At 44.7% G+C, this 20,214-nt stretch overlaps 1 protein-coding gene across 2 annotated transcripts in view; it reads left to right on the top strand.

Moving 5' to 3' along the window:
• The window catches only part of RGS7 (regulator of G protein signaling 7), a 1,943,194-nt gene that overhangs the window by 1,156,239 nt on the left and 766,741 nt on the right, over positions 1–20,214 (top strand). For both annotated transcript variants that reach the window (XM_085609335.1, XM_085609336.1), the window contains exon 6: positions 9,718–9,769. In XM_085609335.1, the coding sequence (XP_085465461.1) occupies positions 9,718–9,769 (52 nt within the window). The remainder of the gene's footprint in view (positions 1–9,717; positions 9,770–20,214) is intronic.

Raw genomic sequence — 20,214 nt, 5'->3', positions numbered from 1 at the left:
GTCTTCAGAGTCATAACAATCAGGAAACCTTGCTAAGAATTAACCAATTTTATCAACCATATAAAGAACTGGCTTAAAAACGCTTATTGAAACACATATATTCAGCAACATCGCTCTTTATTTTGTAGGGGTGCACTATAATCATGGTTAGTCTGCACCCACATATAATCTATTGTTGTATTCACATTAAGGTATCAGAATGTGAAGTGTAACAACATGTAAGTGAAGTGTTAGGTATTTTCTTTATGTAATCAAAAAATTTAAGTACTAGATGTATGTGTTTAGGTGAATTATAAAGCTGTGAAATGTACTTATGACTAATGAATTTTCATAAAAGGGCTCAAAGACTGTGTGCATATTAATGATTAATATATGTTTGTATTTTAAAAGTGGGCACTGTTCTTATGTTAGCTGAACTCAATAGGCCTAACTTTCGTCTCCCCTTGTTTGCTGTAAGTGATACCGTTAATTAGAGTTATGTGTCCATGGAAAAGCTTCTTTCATGTTTTTTTGCAGGTGCAAGAATTTATCCCCGTTATTTAGGATAACTTCTTTTTTCCAGGAGTTAGACAGACTAGGGAGGAGAGGATGTCTTTGAATGAGCGGAGCTGATAATGAAGGAGTATTTCTTTTGTGTCTGGAAAGGCCTAGGAACCAAGGTCGTCGAGCAAGAACCTGGACGTACTGTTGCTTCATGGAAAGTTACCTACGAGGCGGTGTTCTTCTGGACAAAATAGTCATGTGATGCTTTTATGGGTGTGATTTTCACCTTTGTATTAGAGACAGGGACAGAGCCCAAGAACTTCTGCCTTACCTGGAGAGGAGAGAGCATCTTAGAACGAGCTCTATAGCTTTAAGCTACTCGACCCATATAACGTGAATGTGCTTCTTAGGAAGTCTTCACATGCTGGCACCTTTCTGGGGTTTGCCTAAGAAATGCTAAGTAGGGATGCCACGATAGAGGTACTGTAGGGACAGATAGTGTAGTATCTATTATCCATTAATGGAGAGACTCTGGATGTGGTTTTGTTGTAATCTTGTTCCCCATTTGTTACATTCCGTCCACCCCTCCCCTGCCCCTAACCATGGATCCCCCCGGAGAGAGCTCACCTTAGAATGTTGGGGTTTCAGGCTATGCCTTGGAGAGTGGATGGTCAATAAAGAAGCACCTTAGAATGTTGGGGTTTCAGGCTATGCCTTGGACAGTAGATGATCAATAAATAAGTATTCTCTAACTTTCCGTCCTGTCATCATTCAACTTTCAACAGGTTTCGATTATCATTTGCGTCTCAGTTTTGGAATTGGCTATCTTGGACATGTTGCACTGCTTAAATATTATTCGTAGATTTGTAATTGTATTTGTGCCCATCTATTTCGACACTCTCATATTGAGGTATTTAAATGTCCAACTATTTGTGGCTTTATATTAAAATGATATAAATTGGATTAGGAGTCTGTGGTTATTTGGGTTCATGGGAATTTGTAAAGTAGTTGGCTAATGATATTTCCTCCCCTCCACACTTGCAAAGCATTCAAAAAGGTCAACTGCCCGGGGTTCCAGAGTAAGTCTAGAAAGTGGAACCTGGCTCCTTCAATACCAACCACTATAAGAAACTGCAAAGAGTGCTTCTCCCAAATTTCTTATAAAAATATGTGTGCTTCTAGGTTAATTATAGATGCTAAAGCTACACATTGCCCTCTGCCATTGGCAATTTGGAACAACTAATCTGTTCCATGTAACCTTCCAAAGTTCCTGGAAAGGATGGATGGGCTTGTTAACTATTAATTAGTTACTAGGGCTCATTGGCAATATTAACATTTATTTATGCTGCACTTTTGGAAAAGAAAGTGTTCCTGAGTGATGGAGAGGATCCATGCTGGTCACCACTTCTAAGCAAGTTGTACATTGAGAAGCTTGTATCTACAGGATTCTCTCTACGCTTAGCCCAAGTAGTAAAGAACTGGCCATTGCCTCATGAATTCACCAGTTGACCTCACCTAATGAAAAGATTATGCCCCTTATAAGCTAGACTTTCCTAATTCAAGATCATTCAACTGTACATAACTACTTTGGGTAAGACGACATTAAATAAAAACAGTTGCTAGTCTACTGTATACTTGTACCGTACATTAGTGGATCTCAAGTCTACTTTTGATTAAGTAAATAGATATTTGCTGTTGAACAAATGGATCACCTTTAATGTCCAACAACATTTACCCTAAGCAGTCCCACTAACATGATGTCTGTTACTTTCAATTAAAATATTTAGAAGCATGATACCTGCCACTTGGACTGTCAATCACGGCCTTTATGCAACACTGTCAATGATGAACAACCACCCACTGCGAGAATAGGCTTGCTTCTTACTAGCATTACATGATGCAGCTGATGTCATACTTTCATCCCTCCCATTAATCCAGTGCAACCTTGATACTTTCAATGTATAATGAGGAGAGTGATATGCCTGCAAATACTAAAAGAAACAAACACAGAGCTTTTGTTGTGCTCCAAGAACAAACACGGTGCTAAATTTGAAGGCAATCATTTAGATCTGGATCATATCTATGGATACTTGGTGGGATGTTTGAAGACTGAGTCATATGGAACGCCCCTTGACAGAGATTAAAACCCACACAAGTATAGTCACAAGAGGAGTAACAGCGTCTCTATTGGCTATGGAGAGTTCTCTTTACAGATGTTCAGTTTTGCTTATAGGGCCAAGATAATTCAGTAGTTACTATAAAAGCAATCCTCTTTTGTGAATTGAATCTGTATGTTGTTTACATTCCATTTAGAAAGACACCTTAGCCTTCGAAAATCTGTACCGTTGTCAATGTTACGAACAGAACTGGATATCCAATCTGCGAATGCGATGGTGTTTATGGAACTTTAATAAATGCATATTGCATACTACATGATTTTGCTGGGACTTTATTGAGGTTACGTTCACCAATAGTGGATGTCAATGGAATGCAGAGAACTAATTAGAGGAGGTCCATTAAGCTTAAGGTTCAGACCATAACTATGGCTCAAGTAACCTTTTTCAGATTACAGTTTAAGAAATATAAAAGCGTTCTACACTACGAGGTGGGGTAGAGATCGCAATCCGATCTTGTAGGTGCTCTGCAATCCTATAATATTTATGTGTATCATCATGCAAAGGGACTGCACTTTTAGTTTGAATGTCCCTAGAGTTCAAACGTATATTTTTTTCAATATTCGCTTAGGTCAACTGTTGATGATGACACATCATAGATTATATGAGAACCTGTAGAACACTATCAATCACCCAAACGCTACTGGTAATATGATTCGCTTCCTGAAAGGAGCGATTGATGAGATAGAGATGTTTGACGTCAAGTACGAATTAGGGATCTTTAACTTCATCATCAAACAATTATGTTATGGCATGGCTGGACTATTTTAATATAATAAGCTTTTAAATGTGTTTTTATGAACTGTTTTGCTATTTATTTTAAAATATTATTGGTAAAGTTAATTGATAACTCAAAGAATATGTGATTAGCATTTTCTTTTAAGATTCATTTCCTTATTTTATTGGGGCAATGGATAGAGGGCTGTTTGTCTTTCAGTCAGCCTTTTTTATCACTGGCTATCTGTGCTAAAGGCTTGGGCATGTTGATGGGAGGGTTGGGTTTCAGACCATCTTCAATGTTACTAATCCTAAAATCATAAGAGGGGTTGGCCACCTGGTGGGTGTCCATACATGGGCGGGAATCAAGGAGACTTGAAACTCTTTGTTTAGGAGCTGCAATAGTAATAATTTGAGAGAGGACCCCAACTTTTGACCCCCCAAGTCAGTAAATGCTGGGTGAACATTAGCCAGGAGCTGGTTACACCTCGCAAATGTATGCAGGTGTACTCTGCAGTGTCATGAGACTGTTTGTGCTAGGATTCTTTGGTTTCTGAGTGGACTCAACAAGGAATTATGCAACTTGCTGGGAGGTGTTATGGTGTGGATCTTAACGGTTATGACATACCGAGTGCAGTGTGTTATTGTATGTCTGTTGCATATTCCTTTGCAATCTCCTTTGCTACAAATGGTGATGAGTAGAGGATATGTGGCCTAAAGACGCAAGACTGTTCTCCCTGGTAGTTCGCAAAGCTACAGCAAACTGCTCGTGTCTGCCACATGCGCCCAAGTCGGTGAGAAGCAGTTTGACGTTGGTGTGTGTGGAGTCGAAGCCCCAATCCAGCCCAATTTAATTATTAAACTTTAGCCTATATATGGCCCTCAAAGAAGTTGATGACCCTGTGGGGGACCGCAAATGAAAAGCCCGCCAGAAATCCCCATGTAAGGCCAAAAGGAAAGATGTTTCAACACATCATAATAACACAGAGTCATCATCGATACAAAACGAAATGCTAACAATAGTCACAACCAGGTACAATGCAGAAAGCTAAAACCAGTAAAGGACAAGCGCAAGAGATGAAACGTTCACTTACCGCCAGAAAGAAGATGGCGTCTTACGACCTCTGGTCAGGGGTGACAACCCAAGTACAAGCACACAGCCAGTGCTTGCAGAAGGTACCAGCCTGGAAGAACAGTGACTGTTGTCTGAATAGCATATGCTCTCGATGACAGTAGAAAAGAGAGCGAAGTGTGATGCAGCTGTGTTTCTGAAACTGCCACTGCCATTCAACACCGCTAAAGAGCAGAATATTGGCGCCAGGTGGACTGCATGGATTGAAAAGATAGATGACTTCATAGATGCCCTAGGAGAAGTAGATGATAAGAAAATCATTACATATTTAAAGAACCTTGCCAGTGAAGGAGTGAAAGAAGTGATGAGGAAAATTTCACAAGCTGATGCAATATCATACCATCAGACAAAGCAAGCGTTGGTAAACAAGTTCAATCCGATGCCAAATGTCGACTATGAAATGTACATTTTAAACCAAGCGAAACAGCAAGCTGGTGAAACAATGGATGAGTTTGTTGAAAGATTTGATGTGCTTATCAAACACTGTAAGGTTAGTGAATTTAATGATGAGAAGCCATACATTTCCCACTCATCAATGGTTTTCAGACTCTTTCAGAAGATGCATGTTGAGAGAGACGCTCAGCTTAGAAAAAGTGCTAATGGAGAGCAGAAGAAAAAGCAAATTGACAAGCCGCTGATATTGAAGCTGGAACAGCGAAAAATGAATCAGCTTTCGTCATGAAAAGTGAGTACAAGTGAGCATGCAAGTCGACTTCTACAAACAAGAAAAAGTTGTGTTTCCGATGTATGTTTTCATTTCCACATGAACGCAGATGTCCAGCGTTGGACAAACGTGCAAAGGTTGCGGTAAAGAAAACCACTTCATAATGGTTAGCAAAGTGAAAGGGATACTAACTACATCACAGCAAGAAGAGAAAATGGATGCCAGAAGGTTGCAGAAGCATTCTTGCCATGGCCACAAGGCAAAAAAGCAACATCATTTACGATCAGTAGAAACCAGACAAAGTCGATCGTTGTCAAGTTCATCCTACAAAGGCTTGTCAACGTAATTATTGAGCATCAGTGAGGAAGATGGATGTTCAATGATGGCATCAATCAAGGAAGGACAGGCACATGTAGGTTTGGCTGCTTGTAAAGAAGAACAAAATACAAAAGCGAATCACCACACAAAACAACGGAATTCATTTGGATAGTGCCCCAAGATTACAATAAAGGTCAACAGTTGCCTCCTAACCTTTATCAAAGACAGCAGTGCGTCAAAAAGTTCAACAGCCTATCAACTGTGATCCTGTGCAGATCTCACTCTAAATGCAACAGAGTGAGGTTCACAAGACCAAACTCGAAATCCTTTGGGCATCTATTCTCTGATGGGGTAATGACTCCTGACCCAGATAAAGTGCAAGCACTATCAGCTACCTAACTCCCACAAGATGTCACCATGCTGCAATCCTTCTTAGTTATGGCCAGTGATTGCTCAAGTTATTTGCGACTTTGCTACTGTGAGTGCCTCCTTGAGAGACTTGGCAAAACTAGATGTCTCTTTCCAATGGTCTAATAATTGTAGTCAAAGCTTCAAAAGAATAAAATTTGCGATTGAAAATTCAACAGAGATGGCCTATTTTGACCCTAAGTTGCACACTGAGATTGCAGTCAATGCGATTCCGGTGGGGCTGGGGGCAATCCTTGCTCAACATAATGTTCATCTACATTCTCAGAGACACATTGTGGCCTATGCCCGTTGAAGCCTGTCTTCTTACATAGAACATGACTATTTTCAGCCGGAGAAGGAGAGCCCAGCTATAGTGTGGGTCTGCAAACATTTTCATGTGTTTCTATACAGAAAGCGTTTCTCTATCGATACAGATCACTAAGCTCTGCTTACTATTTTTGGAAATCTGAAAGCCAAGATGCCACTTCGCAATGAGATTTAGGGATTGCAGCTGCAAGAATATGACTAAGCAATTGTGCACAGCCATATAAAGATAAGTACCCTGCTGATTACTTTTCACGAGTACTGTTACAATGGCACAGTTCGACATTCACAGGGGCTGAGGAGTACATTAAATTCATTGTGAGGGCCAGCACACCAGCAGCCCTATCCATTGAACAGATCAATGCTGCTACTAATGCTGATAAGCACATGCTTATCCTCAAACTCAATCGTGGAAGAAGCATGCTCGAACTTTGGCTGCCGAAGCTGAATATAAAACAATTTACAGGATGAACTGTCCAATACCAAGGAATATGTTGTGTTGAGAGACTCACGAATTATCATACCTGAGAGCCTAAGACAGCATGTCATTGAACTCACCCATGAAGGGCGTCTTGGCATTGTTGCCACCAAAAGAGACCTAAGAGACAGAGTGTGATTACCCCGCCTAGATGAGGAACAGTAACAGCAACTACGTTTCTCCCAAAGTGACACAACACCCCTTGACAATGTCTGACCTTACTGCACTTGTGTGGGAAAGAATTGAGTTGATTTTTTTGGGCCTTTAGAAAACAGAAATTATCTCATGAAAGTCATCAATGAGTATTCACATTTTCCTTTAGTAGAAGAGTTATCGTCAACTACCCAGGACAAGGTCGTTGAGTGGCCGGATGACATCTTTGCAGCGAATATGTAATGTTACAACGCGTGGTGTTACCACGCAGTAGGTAACAATGCGGTCGTTACATCGTCCGTGTTATTACCACGCATGGCATGACATCGCAAGTCGTTTCAACGACTTGCGCTAGATGGCATGCTGGACTTAGGAATAGTATAAATTACTATTCCTACTCCAGTTAGCGCAACAGAAGGAAGGTGTTGGATTTAAAATCCAACACATTCCTGGTGTTGCACGCCGCCTAGCGCAAGTCGTTGAAATGACATGCGATGTAATGCCATGTGTGGTAACAACGCGGACGATGTAACGTCCGCATTATCAACCCGTGTGGTAGGGAAACAACTTAAACCAGGCCCTATGCCAAGCCCGCCATGCCTATCGTTCAACTACTCACCCCACAACTGGTGGGAGTCCTGCCACCTTACTATTTGGGAGAGCCATTGAAACTAAACTGTCCCAGTGTACAGTAGACAGAATCTTGATACAGATAAGGTTCGCATCACAGACACTTATCGGAAGTGCCAGATAAAAACATATGCTGATCATTGTAGCCGGGCTCAGGAAACAGCCTTTAATGAAGGTGAGTGGGTCCTGGTCAAGCAGAAACAGAAGCAGAAAACAGACACTCCATTTGATGTCGATCCATACAAAGGATATATCACATGAGACTCGTCGTACTTAAGCATATACCTCGAAGGTAACCAGTTCCTGCAATCATGAATGAGGCGACTCTTCTTGACAGTCCAGATTAAGAATCAGAACCGGTGGCATCGGTGCCACTATCAGAGTGCATCTCAACTATCTCATACTACTCGTCTGGCCAACTAGTGCGAGCGCCTCAACGCCTTATTGAAGAGATAAGTTGTGACTATTGTTTGTACTTTTTATTTAACAAGGGTGGGATTTCATGCCATGAAACTAAAGGGCATATCATCAACGGCCAGCGATAATTATCGCTGGTCGCTCTTAGCGTTAAACTGTTTAGCGCCGGCTATCGCAGATAATTATCGCCATGCTAGCGCTGTATTAACAACGCTCAGCGCAATGGCGATAATTATCCTAGCTCTAGCGATGTTTTCCATGGAACATTGCTGGTTTTCCAGCGATGTTCCATGGAAAACGGCGATACCCTTGATAATAGGGGCCTGTGGTCTTAGCCACACAATCCACCCCCCATGTTAAGTATGCCTTAGTCAGGAATTTAACAGATGTTAAATTCCTGCGTTAAGGCATACTTAGCGCGATTTAAATAATCGCTTCTCCGCATTGTAAATATCGCGAAGCTGCCTTCGTGATATTTACCCATGTTGTTTCCACAGACACGCCTACTTTGCATCTCATTAGTGATGCAAAGTTAGGCGTGCTGGAAACGGGAGCAAAATCAGCAAAACACGTGATAGCGTGTCTTTGCTGATAAGGCAATAAAATGATCGCCGTTTTTCGGCCGAAACCGGCCGCAAAAGCGGCGATAATTTGTTATCGCCGCATTGTTGATATGCCCCTATGTGAGCTACGACCCTTGCAGTTCTGGGCCGACTCAACAAGGAATTACATAACTTGCTGGGAGGTGTTAAGGTGTAGGTAGTGGTTATGACACCCTGAGAGTGCGGTGTGTGATTGTGTGCTGAGGAATAGGACGTACAATCCAGAGCTCTGTGTGTTGTATATTCCTATGAATGCTCCAGGGGCTGGGGAGGGTGCGGCTTACTCCAATGCACACCAGTCTGGATTTACTCATAAAACCTATATGAAACGGAGGCCTTTTGGCAGTGCACGTGTTGTGTGTGCATTTTAGTCCACACTTGAGAAAAACTAATAATGCAGGTGCACGCCTGTTTATTAAACACAATCACTAAATTCCTTGAGCGTCCTGTGTGGAGAAATAGGGACCTGCTGATGTCCGCAGCCCTGTACCCCTCCATCCAAGTGTTCATGAAAGCCTACTTTATTGTACATCCCTGAATAGGGCCTTACAGGGACATATTCTGGATTTGTTTCTAACCATCCTTTAGGAGTGGAAATATAATTCTGAAAGCATTACTCATGCCTTGCATGACCTTTGGTGTATGTGAGTGGACAGTTTAGACTTAGCTCTGCTGTCTCCTTTGCTCTGTTTCAAGGGAAGCCCTGCACCAGATCAAAACCATCACCGGGGAATCGAGGCTGGGAAGACCACCGATGCTAGTGCACTAAAATATTCACCTGGCCTTGCACCTCCAGCTCCCTCTGACTCAGGCCCCAAATATGCCTGGGATTAAAGCATGTGTGCACTTTAATTTGTGCACATGCAGCACGTGCACAGATTACTAATTACCATAAGAAGAAAAATCACTTTTTCTAACATGAGTATGGTCCAATTTTAGGGCTTGTGGAAAATCTATACAACTTTCCATGAATGTTTTTGTTTTAGTGGGTTATGGGCAGTGAAAAGTATATAAGCGAGCTCTACCTTTGACATTTTCTGGTATTGAGATGTTTTGTCTGGCTCTCGGCGACCACTCTTTGACTGTGAAAGACTTCTGTGCACCTTTGTTCTAATTTTATCAAACCTTTGAGGAAAAATACAATGTAAATGCATGTTGAAGAATGACAGTGGTTTAAGGTTGTCTAACCAAATTCCCTCTATTTCTCTTTTCCACAGACTCCCTATTTTTGGCCATCAAATTGTTGGGAGCCAGAAAATACAGACTATGGTAAGACTAATACTGGACATTTGTTTATGGTGGGGAGTTAAATCACCTGTTAATTTAAAAAAAAATAGCTGCTATCACCTACTTATGCAGAAGAAATATTAGTAAACTCACAATTCCAGGTTTTGCTGGGATATCTTGCACGTTTTGACTCTGTACTATTCAATCATCACAGTGCACCTTTCAGATGTGCAAGAAACATATGCACATTTGACATAAAGATAAGAAGCATGGAAGTAAGGTAAAAATGTACTGTCAATGGATTGTAGCCATGCTGTGCAGCATCCCGGATGTAATGCATCATGGCTAAAGAAAGAAAAGACAAGCTCAGCCTCGACATTTTGCATGCGCACGTCCACGAAATGACACCATTGCTTTTTTTTGTTTTCTTTTTATTTGCCAATCCTAGTTGGATCAGGCAGAAAAAAGAAAAAAATATGCGAAAGCATATTTTGAGGCATAGCTTCGAAGAGCAACATGGAGGGCGCAGGTGGTGGGAAAGCTACGTGGCGGGTCTACTAGCCAGCATGGGGTACCATTACAGGTAGCAGGGTTCTTATTCACTAGACCAATCAGCTATGGGTTTAAAAACAACAACCATGGTATTTTGTTCATTCAGTGCTTTGCAGAAATGCTATTTTTCCTCCTATATTACAATTCTGTGTTCTTGATGGACAATCAATGTTTCCTACGTCACAGATGTAGGATCATTACTACAAAGCTTTTCTCAGGAGGGTGCAAGCACAAAAGTGGGATTGCAAGCCTAGCACAAGGCATTTCAAATGATCAATTCACCAAATTCATCAAAGGGACTCACAAATTTAGGAGAACATAGTGATGAAATGTTATGGAATCACCCTCTCTTTGAATAATCAAGATCTTGGCTCATGCCTGGCTTTTTCATATTCACTGATTCTTTACAGGAGGAGCAATGGTCAACGGGTGGCAGATTTTCCATTGTGGTCCTTAATTGGACCATCGTACAAGTTTTGATCACACATTCCAGATTATTCCAATAACAGATTTACACATATGAATCCTAAGATGTAGATAAGCAAATATTTTCTGTGAGAAATGACATATCATGTATTGGGGAAGCTTGTGAACTCTCATTTATTCTGTAAACTGAGCTCATGTCCTTTATGGGTCTCACCTATAGAGCTATTGCAGACAATATACTAATAGGGTGCGTTGTGTCAGCCCATTGTATATCATTGGTTACTTTCTTTTCTATCTCATTTGCCTGATTCTTATTCAATAACTTTCCTTTCCTTGCTTGCATTTGTCCCTCTCTTGAAACATAGCTTTTTTACCATCTTTTTGATTGGCTGACTTGTATCCCTCTGATAATACATTCAGGGAACTAATGTTTTCTTTTGCTTTTATCACTGCATAGCAATGCATGTGTTTTCTTGCTCTCTCCACTTCTCTCTGGTGACCCCCCCATGCCTCTGTCCTTTTTGCTTTATCACAATTGCTTTACCCTCCTGTACCCATCAAGCTCAGCAATATTTTAACCCGTCCCTTCCATTGCGCCTCCTCCCCTCCTAGCTCACGGCAGCAAGAGGCTGGCGGCTTTTAGCTGCTGACCCATACCCCACTTGCCTGTTTCTCTCTCAGTCAACCGTGTCAGTGCACTCTCAAGGTGACTCTCACATTATCTCACGCAATATAAAAATGTCTGCTATCTCTTTGTGGCAGCCATCTTGAGAGTATAGAAAGTATAGGAAACAACATTTTCTAGTTTTTCCAGATGGCCATTGTATTACCTCGTCACATTGCATCACACAAAATTGTGGTTGTCTTGAAAGAGAAAAGAAAATTGTTTTCAAATTGGTTGCTATACATTTGGAATCGTTGTTATTGGCTTTACTAATGCCGGTGCTTTGGAAAAGCATCAGTCGTTGGCAAAGTCAATAGCGGCGGCCAGAAAGCATTGGCAAATGGGAGACATACTGGCTTCACTAATGCTTTTTATTTCCATTAAGTGCAAATAATTGGTTAAGTTGATCAAAGAAAACTTGCCTGCCCAATCAGCATTCTGAATGTTTGACACTTGCATCCAAGAAAACAAAACGTTTCAATACCCCATTTGCATAGCCTGGTAATAATGCCTTCTGTTCTTTGTTGAGGATTCCGTGATGGTTTCTGAATTATTAAAGATCACATTGCAGGAAGAAGCAGAGTGTATCAATTACGGCACTGACAACGAATGACTTATAAAACGATTTAGGAGAAGCAAAGATAGATCATTTACTTCAGTGATAGCTCTGCACCTCACAAAGAAAGGATCTTGCCAGTGAGATAATTAATCTTCACTGAGCAATGAAAGAAGTCAGTGACACCGCAATTGTTCTTTCATTAGCAAAGCTAATTTGGGGGAAACATATTCTGCTCTCTTTTTGTTGGATTAATTAATGTCTCGCCTTCAAAATGGTTTTATTGTCAACTCATTATGAACGACTTAATGCGTTCTTGAATGACAAAGACAGAATTATGTGGGGTTTGTGCTGCAAATGTGTGAAAAGCATTTTTTTTCTTTTTCAGTAAATTTTCTCCACACAGGTCTGTTCTATCCCATATTTCCCCCTAACTACTATCTGTAGCTGCAGTAGTGTCTGCAAATCCAGTAGCCGGGGCTTCGGCGGATATATATGCTGTGGTCAATTATTTTATTTAATCGCCCTCTATAAAATGCTCAGCCAACCAGGAGACAGAGAATGCAGAGGCTCACTATTGACGTTTCCCTTCATTTTTAGTGTGCTACGGGCACATAATGCAGCCACAGAGGGTTACCATGGGCATCCCGCATTCCCCCTGACACCACCACTTCATCATAAAACATAATCTGTGGAGCAGAAGAAAGGGGCAATTTTAGGCCATTAACTAAACCTACAGTCATGAAAGCCCTTTAACTTAGAATTGTAGGGCCTCCCTATAGTCTAAAGTTAGCATCCACATATTTGCGTATAAAGTGACTAGTGCTAAAAGCTCAATAAGTTAAACTAACGCCACAGTTAAAAAGTGAAAAGTCCCATAAACAGGTAGCCAAAATTGAACAAGCAACAGCAATTGGCTAGAGCATGACAGACTTCCAATAGATGACAAGCCAAACCTGTCATAAGAAGGCATTGTATACAGTTTAGAGGGTGTGTGAAACGTTTGATACACATAGGCATAATAGAGTTTAGTTTTCAAGAGATTGAACCCATATACCCCCCCCCCCCCCTCCCCATAGCTCAAGTCAACCATTAAGGGCTGATTGCTCCCAAACGAAGTTTCAAGTGTAATGGATCACGCTTCAAGCTTCCCGCTCTTATGTTCCAGACCCAATTTAAAAATCCCGAAAGAGCAAAAACTATTGGTTCATGAACATCAGGTCTAAACAGGTGCAATGTCTGTGCTTACTGTGTGACACCCAAAATTCGACAAAGTGGTATAATCCACTTTTCCAAGGGGCATATATTTGGGGCAAAAGAATAAAGAATGTGCTTCTGATTCTTTAGCTGGACTGGGTATAAAGGTCCTCAGAAATTGAAGGAGAGAAAGATTTTGGACCTGCAACGTGGCAACATAAGGGACAGCTGGAAGGACAACCCCCTGATTGACTGAGGACTCTGTCTGAAGATGACCACCGGACTATTGAGTCTCTCCAGAGCCAGTTATACTAGCCCCCTTTTACAGCATGAGGACCAATTGGGGAAGACTTGGACTCCACTGCTCCCCAGATGCCCTGCAATACCTCCAGGAGTCCATGGGGTCTCCGGAGAGTACAGTAAAGGATGAAGGCGGTACAGGAAGCCAGTGAAACCAGATCCCCACAGACTGCACTCCTTTTGAGGTGTCTAGGAGCTCGCCATCGGGAGTAAAACGAGCCCATTATTGTTAAAATCATCTCAACAGGCCTGAGATGAACAAGTTACTTACCTTCGGTAACGCTTTTTCTGGTGGATACAGTATCTGCCTGTGGATTCCTCACCTTGTGAATATCCCCTGCGCCAGCATTCCACAGAACTTTTTTTTTCCCCAGCACTCCACGTCGACGACGTCATAATGCATCGGCTCCGCTCGCGACTCCGTATGACATCACCGGAGCCATAAGAGAACCACGTCGGCGTGATGACGTCAGTTCCACCCATTTTTTCTGTGCCTCTGAGGCGAACAGGTGGACCAACGACAGACTCAAAGTATACACAGTATACAATATACAACCACATATACATAGTATACAAAGAAAAGGAATGCTAAAAAACCAAGCATTTCCTACAAATGTACAAGAAAGCATAACAACAATTCAAACAAGACCTCTTTCACGGTATACAAAGGTGGACAACGGGGAGGCGGGTGGGCCAGTGAGCAATCCACAGGCAGATACTGTATCCACCAGAAAAAGCGTTACCGAAGGTAAGTAACTTGTTCTTCTGATGGATACATCTGCCAGTGGATTCCTCACCTTGTGAATTGATTCCCACAGCAGTCCCCACTCCCGGAGGAGGGTGTGCACCTTCCTATACCAGAAAGTCTTGCAAGACAGAGCGCACAAAGTGGCCCTCCCTCCTCATCTCAGAGTCCAAGCAATAATGCTTTGCGAAAGTATGGAGGGAGGCCCAAGTCGGGGCTTTACAAATATCTGCCACAGGAACACCCCAGGCCAAAGCAGATGTAGATGATTTAGCTCTAGTTGAATGAGCCCTAATACCCTCAGGAGGAGTCTTACCAGGCAAGGCGTAGCATATCTTGATGGTAAGGATAATCCATCTTGACAAAGTGCGCTTGTACACCGCTCTTCCTTTCGAATGACCAACATAGCCAACGAAGAGCTGATCATCCAGACGAAAGTCTTTCGTTCTGTCCAAATAAAAACTCACAGCCCTCTTTGGATCCAGGCGATGGAGTCTTTCCTCCTCTTTGGAGGGATGAGGAGGTGGATAAAAAACAGGGAGAGTAATAGACTGCCCCAAATGAAACGGAGTAACAACTTTTGGCAGGAAACCAGCCCTAGTCCTGAGAACCATCCTTTCAGCATGTAATGTAAGAAAAGGGGGTTTAGAACTAAGAGCCTGAAGCTCACTCACCCTCCTTGCCGAGGTTATGGCTACAAGAAAGACCACCTGAAAGGACAACAGCCTCAAAGGACAGCTATGAAGAGGCTCAAATGGGGATCCCATCAGAAAAGTTAAGACAAGATTGAGGTCCCACTGTGGCATTACAAAGGGAGTGTGAGGAAACATGTTTGTAAGGCCCTTGATAAACCTCAGTACAACCGGAGATTTAAACAGCGACGGTTGATCAGGAAGGCATAGAAAAGCCGATAAGGCCGAAAAATAGCCCTTGACCGTGGCCACAGCACAGCCCTGCTGAGCCAAGGAAAGAGCAAACTGGAGCACATTAGAAAGATTGGCTTTTAAAGGGTCAATGGACCTCTCTCCACACCATTTCACAAACTTAGACCACCTGTAGGAGTAAATGGACTTGGTGGAGTGTCGCCTGGCCGATAAAATAACATCCACCACATCAGGCGGGAGAGAGAATGAACTCAGGTTGCCCCATTAAATCTCCAGGCATGAAGGTGTAAGCTCTGGAGGTGGGGGTGTAGAACCTGCCCCTCCGACTGCGAGAGGAGGTCTGCCCTCAGAGGGAGACGGAGCGGAGGGCACGAGGAGAGGTGGAGAAGATCTGTATACCACACCCTTCTTGGCCAATCCGGGGTGACCAATATGATTTGGGCCCGGTCTTGGCGAATCTTCCTCAGAACCCGAGGAATCAAGGGCATGGGAGGAAACGCGTAAAGGAGTTGCGAGCCCCAACTCAACTGAAACGCGTCCCCCAACGCTTTCTGCATCGGAAACTGGAGACTGCAGAATGACGGGCAGTGCGCGTTCTCGCGGGTGGCGAGCAGGTCCACCCGAGGAGTTCCCCACGTCCGAAAGACGAGGCGAACCACCTCCGGATGAAGCCTCCACTCGTGATCGGCGGAGAACTGCCGACTGAGACTGTCCGCACGTACGTTCAGCACCCCGGCCAGATGATTTGCCATCAGACAAATCTGATGGTCCTGAGCCCAGGACCATAGACGTAAGGCCTCTCTGCATAGACAAAGAGACCCCACTCCTCCCTGCTTGTTGACATACCACATCGCAGTAGTGTTGTCTGTCAGGACTTGAATCGACTGACCGCGAAGGGAAGGGAGGAAGGCCTTGAGCGCCAAACGAATCGCCCGCAATTCCAGAAGGTTGATGTGAAGTAACCTTTCCTCCGGAGACCAAAGACCCTTGATCTCCAGATCCCCCAGATGAGCGCCCCACCCTAAGGTAGAGGCATCTGTTATCACCGTGGCCACCGATGGAGGTAGATGGAAGGGCTTTCCTTGAGACAGATTGCCCTCCACGCTCCACCAAGATAGGTCCGCTGCAGCTTCTCTAGAGATCCTGATCGACTCCCTGAGATCTCCGTTGTGCTGATACCACTGCTTGTGGAGGCACCACTGGAGCGCCCTCATGTGCCAGCGTGCATGGCTGACCAACAGAATGCAGGAAGCGAACAGACCGAGCAGGCGAAGGACCTTCAGAACTGGAACAACCGCTCCATTGTGGAATAAAGGGACCATCTCCTGAATGTCGAGAATTCTTTGAGGAGGAGGAAATGCTCGACACACAGTAGTGTCCAGTACCGCCCCTATGAACAGGTTGCGTTGAGAGGGCACCAGGTGAGATTTGGGCACATTTATCGAAGAACCCAAGTCGAATAACAGCTGAGATGTTACCTGCAGATGATGTTGCACCATCTCTGGGGACTCTGCCTTCAGAAGCCAGTCGTCCAGGTAGGGGAAAACTGGAATCCCCGACCTCCTGAGATGAGCAGCCACCACTGCCATCACCTTTGTGAAGACTCGAGGTGCAGTAGTAGACCAAACGGGAGGACCGCAAACTGGTAATGCTGCGACCCAACCGTAAAACGGAGATACTTTCTGTGCGACTTCAGGATTGGGACATGGAAGTACGCGTCCTGCAAGTCGAGCGACACCATCCAGTCTCCTTGCTGCAACGCCTGAAGAACCTGCACAAGGGTCAGCATCTTGAATTTCTCCTGTTTCAGGTAAAAGTTCAAGATTCTGAGATCCAGGATTGGACACAATCTGCCGTCCTTTTTGGGAATCAGGAAATACCGGGAGTAGCATCCCTGACCCCTTTCCTGCTCCGGAACCACCTCTATCGCCCCTTTTTGAAACAAAGCCGAAACCTCCTTCTGTAAAAGAAGCAGATGGTCCTCTGAGCAGTAACCTTGTCAAGGAGGGTAAGGGGGAGGAAACTCCCGAAAGGGAAGGGCGTACCCAGTCTCCACGAGGTTCAAAACCCAAAGGTCTGATGTAATAGATTCCCAACCCCGCAGAAAGTGGGACACCCGACCCCCCACAGGTCTTACATGATCCGGGATGGGGGATCTAGGGCTGCTTCCCTGAAGCCTCATTGGGAGCAGAGGAGGAGGAAGAAGAAGAGGGGTTACATCCAGAACCTCTCCGACCCCTTTGTCTCCCTCTATAGGACCTATAGAGGGGATTCTGTTGTTGCTGCTGCTGCTGCTGCTGAGGCTGTCGGAAGCAGCGAAATGAAGACCTTCAGAAACCCCTAAATTTTTTAAAACCAGATCCTTTAGCAGGTGCTTGCAGACCCAAAGATTTAGCAGTCACCCTACTGTCCTTGAATCTTTGAAGTGCGGAGTCAGCTTTATCTCCAAATAATTTCTGTCCATCAAACGGCAAGTCCACCAATGTGGCCTGAACATCCATGGAGAAGACAGATGAATGGAGCCATGCCTGCCTTCTTGTGGCTATAGACGAGCCCATAATTTTCGCCACTGAATCTGCTGTATCAAGCCCCAATTGGATAACTTGTCTAGCAGCAGCTTGAGTATCTGCGACCACCTCCATGAAGGACGCCTTAACATTATCTGGCTAAAGACTTCATTGAGTTCCTTAAGGCATGCACATAACGACCCAGCAAGCACGTGGCATTGGTAGACTTTAACGCCATACTTCCTGAAGAAAAAGTCTTCTTAGCCGCCTGGTCAACCTTTTTGGACTCCCTATCAGCAGGAGACTGAGGGAACGCCCCTGAAGCATGCTTTGAGCAGGACGCCTGCACAAACAGGCTCTCTGGAGACGGGTGTGTTGAAAGAAAATCCGGATCTCCAGGTGCCACCCTGTATCTTCTCGCCACCTGCCTGGAAACTGACGGAGAAGAAAATGGTTTTCGCCAAACCTCCAAAACAGGCTCCAAAATGGCCTCATTAAAAGGCAGCAAAGGCTCAGATGTTGAAGTGGGTGAATGCAACACCTCTGTCAATAGATTAGACTTATATTCCGCAGAGGGTAGCTGCAAGTCCAACAGTTCTGCGGCCTTTTTAATAACCACATGGTAGGGAGCCAATTCCTGTGTTGGAGAGTATCTAGACGAAGTATGCTCCCACTCAGGGGTCTTATCCAGGCCACTAGCCTCTTGTATCCCCTCAAACTCATCAGAGGATGTGTCCACTTCACCTTCCTTACCTCCACTCTATACCTTCCTTCTTCCAATACCCTTTGGGCCTCCCTTCTTGATCGAATTCGCAGAGCCGGCGTCGTCGGCGTCGTACGCAGCGTCGGTGGAGCCAGAGGTGTCGGAGTCGGCGGCGCCAGAGACGGAGTCGGCGGCGCCAGACGTGGCGCCGAGGGAGTCGGCAACGGCGTCGAGGAAGGCTCCGAAGAAGGTCTATCCTGACGAAGCCGAGATGGATCCCCAGACGGCAGCGGAAACTGCCACGAAGGCGCCATCGGTAGAAAGGGCATAAAGGGGGCCTGAGCGTAATGCTGTGGCACCCCTAACGTATACGCCATAGGACCCACAGGACCAGTCGGTGCACCGGATGGGAAGGCAGCCCGATTAAAGATTCCATAGATGGCATTTAAAAAATGCGAAGAATCAGTAGCAGGAGCAGGGAACTGTGGATAAGGTGCCGAACCTGTATCCTTCTACGGAGTACCTGGCAGCGGCGCCGCAGTGTCCTCCACCGGAGCCGCAGAATCCTTAGTCCCTGGAGAAGGCTCTTCCCTTTGTTCCTGACTACCATTAGAGCCAGGCGACTCCACTGGAACCGGAGACGACGCCGGTGATGGCGCCGGTGACTGCGCCGGGGACTGCGCCGGTGACCGCGCTGGAGTCCGCTTCGGCGAAGGAGATCCTCCCGGAGACTTAGAAGGAGAAGGAGAAGGTGACAAGTCCTTACTTCGACGTCGTCGAGGCGAAGCCGATCTCGATCTCCTGTTCTTTGAGGACCGACGTCGAGAAGAATGTTTCCTTTTTTTATGATGTTTCTTCGACTTCGATTACCTCGAAGTCGACGACTCCGGCCTCGACTTCTCCTTTTTTCTCCCTCTCTTCTCCTTTCCGATCTTGGCCATAAAAAGCTTATCCTTCCTCTCCTTCAATGCCTTCGAATTCATCCTCCTACAGCATACACAATCTTCAACATCGTGGTCAGACGAAAGGCACCACAAGCAATCCTCATGGGGGTCTGTCATCGACATATGGCCCTCATATTCCCTGCAGGGCTTAAAGCCCGACTTCCTCGTCGAAGACATTACAGATCTTACGAACAGTAACACCTAACAACTACAAAGTAGCAGGAGAGTACTGGAAAAACCGTTGCGCGTCGACGGCACGGAAAAAAGGGAACTGACATCATCACGCCGACGTAGTTCTCTTATGGCTCCGGTGACGTCATACAGAGTCGCGAGCGGAGCCGATGCATTATGACGTCGTCCACGTCGGCGTGGAGTGCTGGGGAAAAAAAAAAGTTCTGTGGGAGGCTGGCGCAGGGGATATTCACAAGGTGAGGAAACCACTGGCAGATGTATCCATCAGAAATTAATTGTTAAACTTTGTGACCTTTAACCCCTTTTGGAGAAAATGAGCACGTGGGGCTCTGCCGTATTTTTATAAATTATCCCCAGGGTGGGCCAGTGCTCATGGGTCACTGTGAGATTTATGAACCATTTTTCCATGGAGGGGGCATGTGAGGGAGCCCCCTCCCCAGACACTTCTTGGCCTGGGGATCCCAACCCCAGGCCCCGGAAGGGAAATACTTGGTCCCAGGAACCCATCTCTGGGACCCACAAGAAGGAAGCTGCTATCAGCCTTTGGAGCATAAGGGAAGTGTTTCTGCATGGACGCAGCAAGAAAGAAGACAGGCTGGTTCCCACACCAGCCATTGGAGTTAGCCAGGCACGATGGAGTGGGCTGGGGCTTGGAATCTGCCTTATGGTTGTCTTGGGTGGGACCAGATATCCTTATGAGAATATAGAAGAGCAAAAGAAAGGTTCATGGCTATACTGAATGCAGCAGGGGAGCCAATAATAACATATTCACTGTTCTGGTACTTAATTTCAATAAGTTTCTCTTTCTTGTGGTGGC

This window comes from Triturus cristatus, chromosome 6, assembly GCF_964204655.1.
Source record: "Triturus cristatus chromosome 6, aTriCri1.1, whole genome shotgun sequence".
Classification (NCBI taxonomy): domain Eukaryota; kingdom Metazoa; phylum Chordata; class Amphibia; order Caudata; family Salamandridae; genus Triturus; species Triturus cristatus.
The sequence above is the reverse complement of the archived record's forward strand: the minus strand, read 5'-3'. Positions and strand labels throughout refer to the sequence as shown.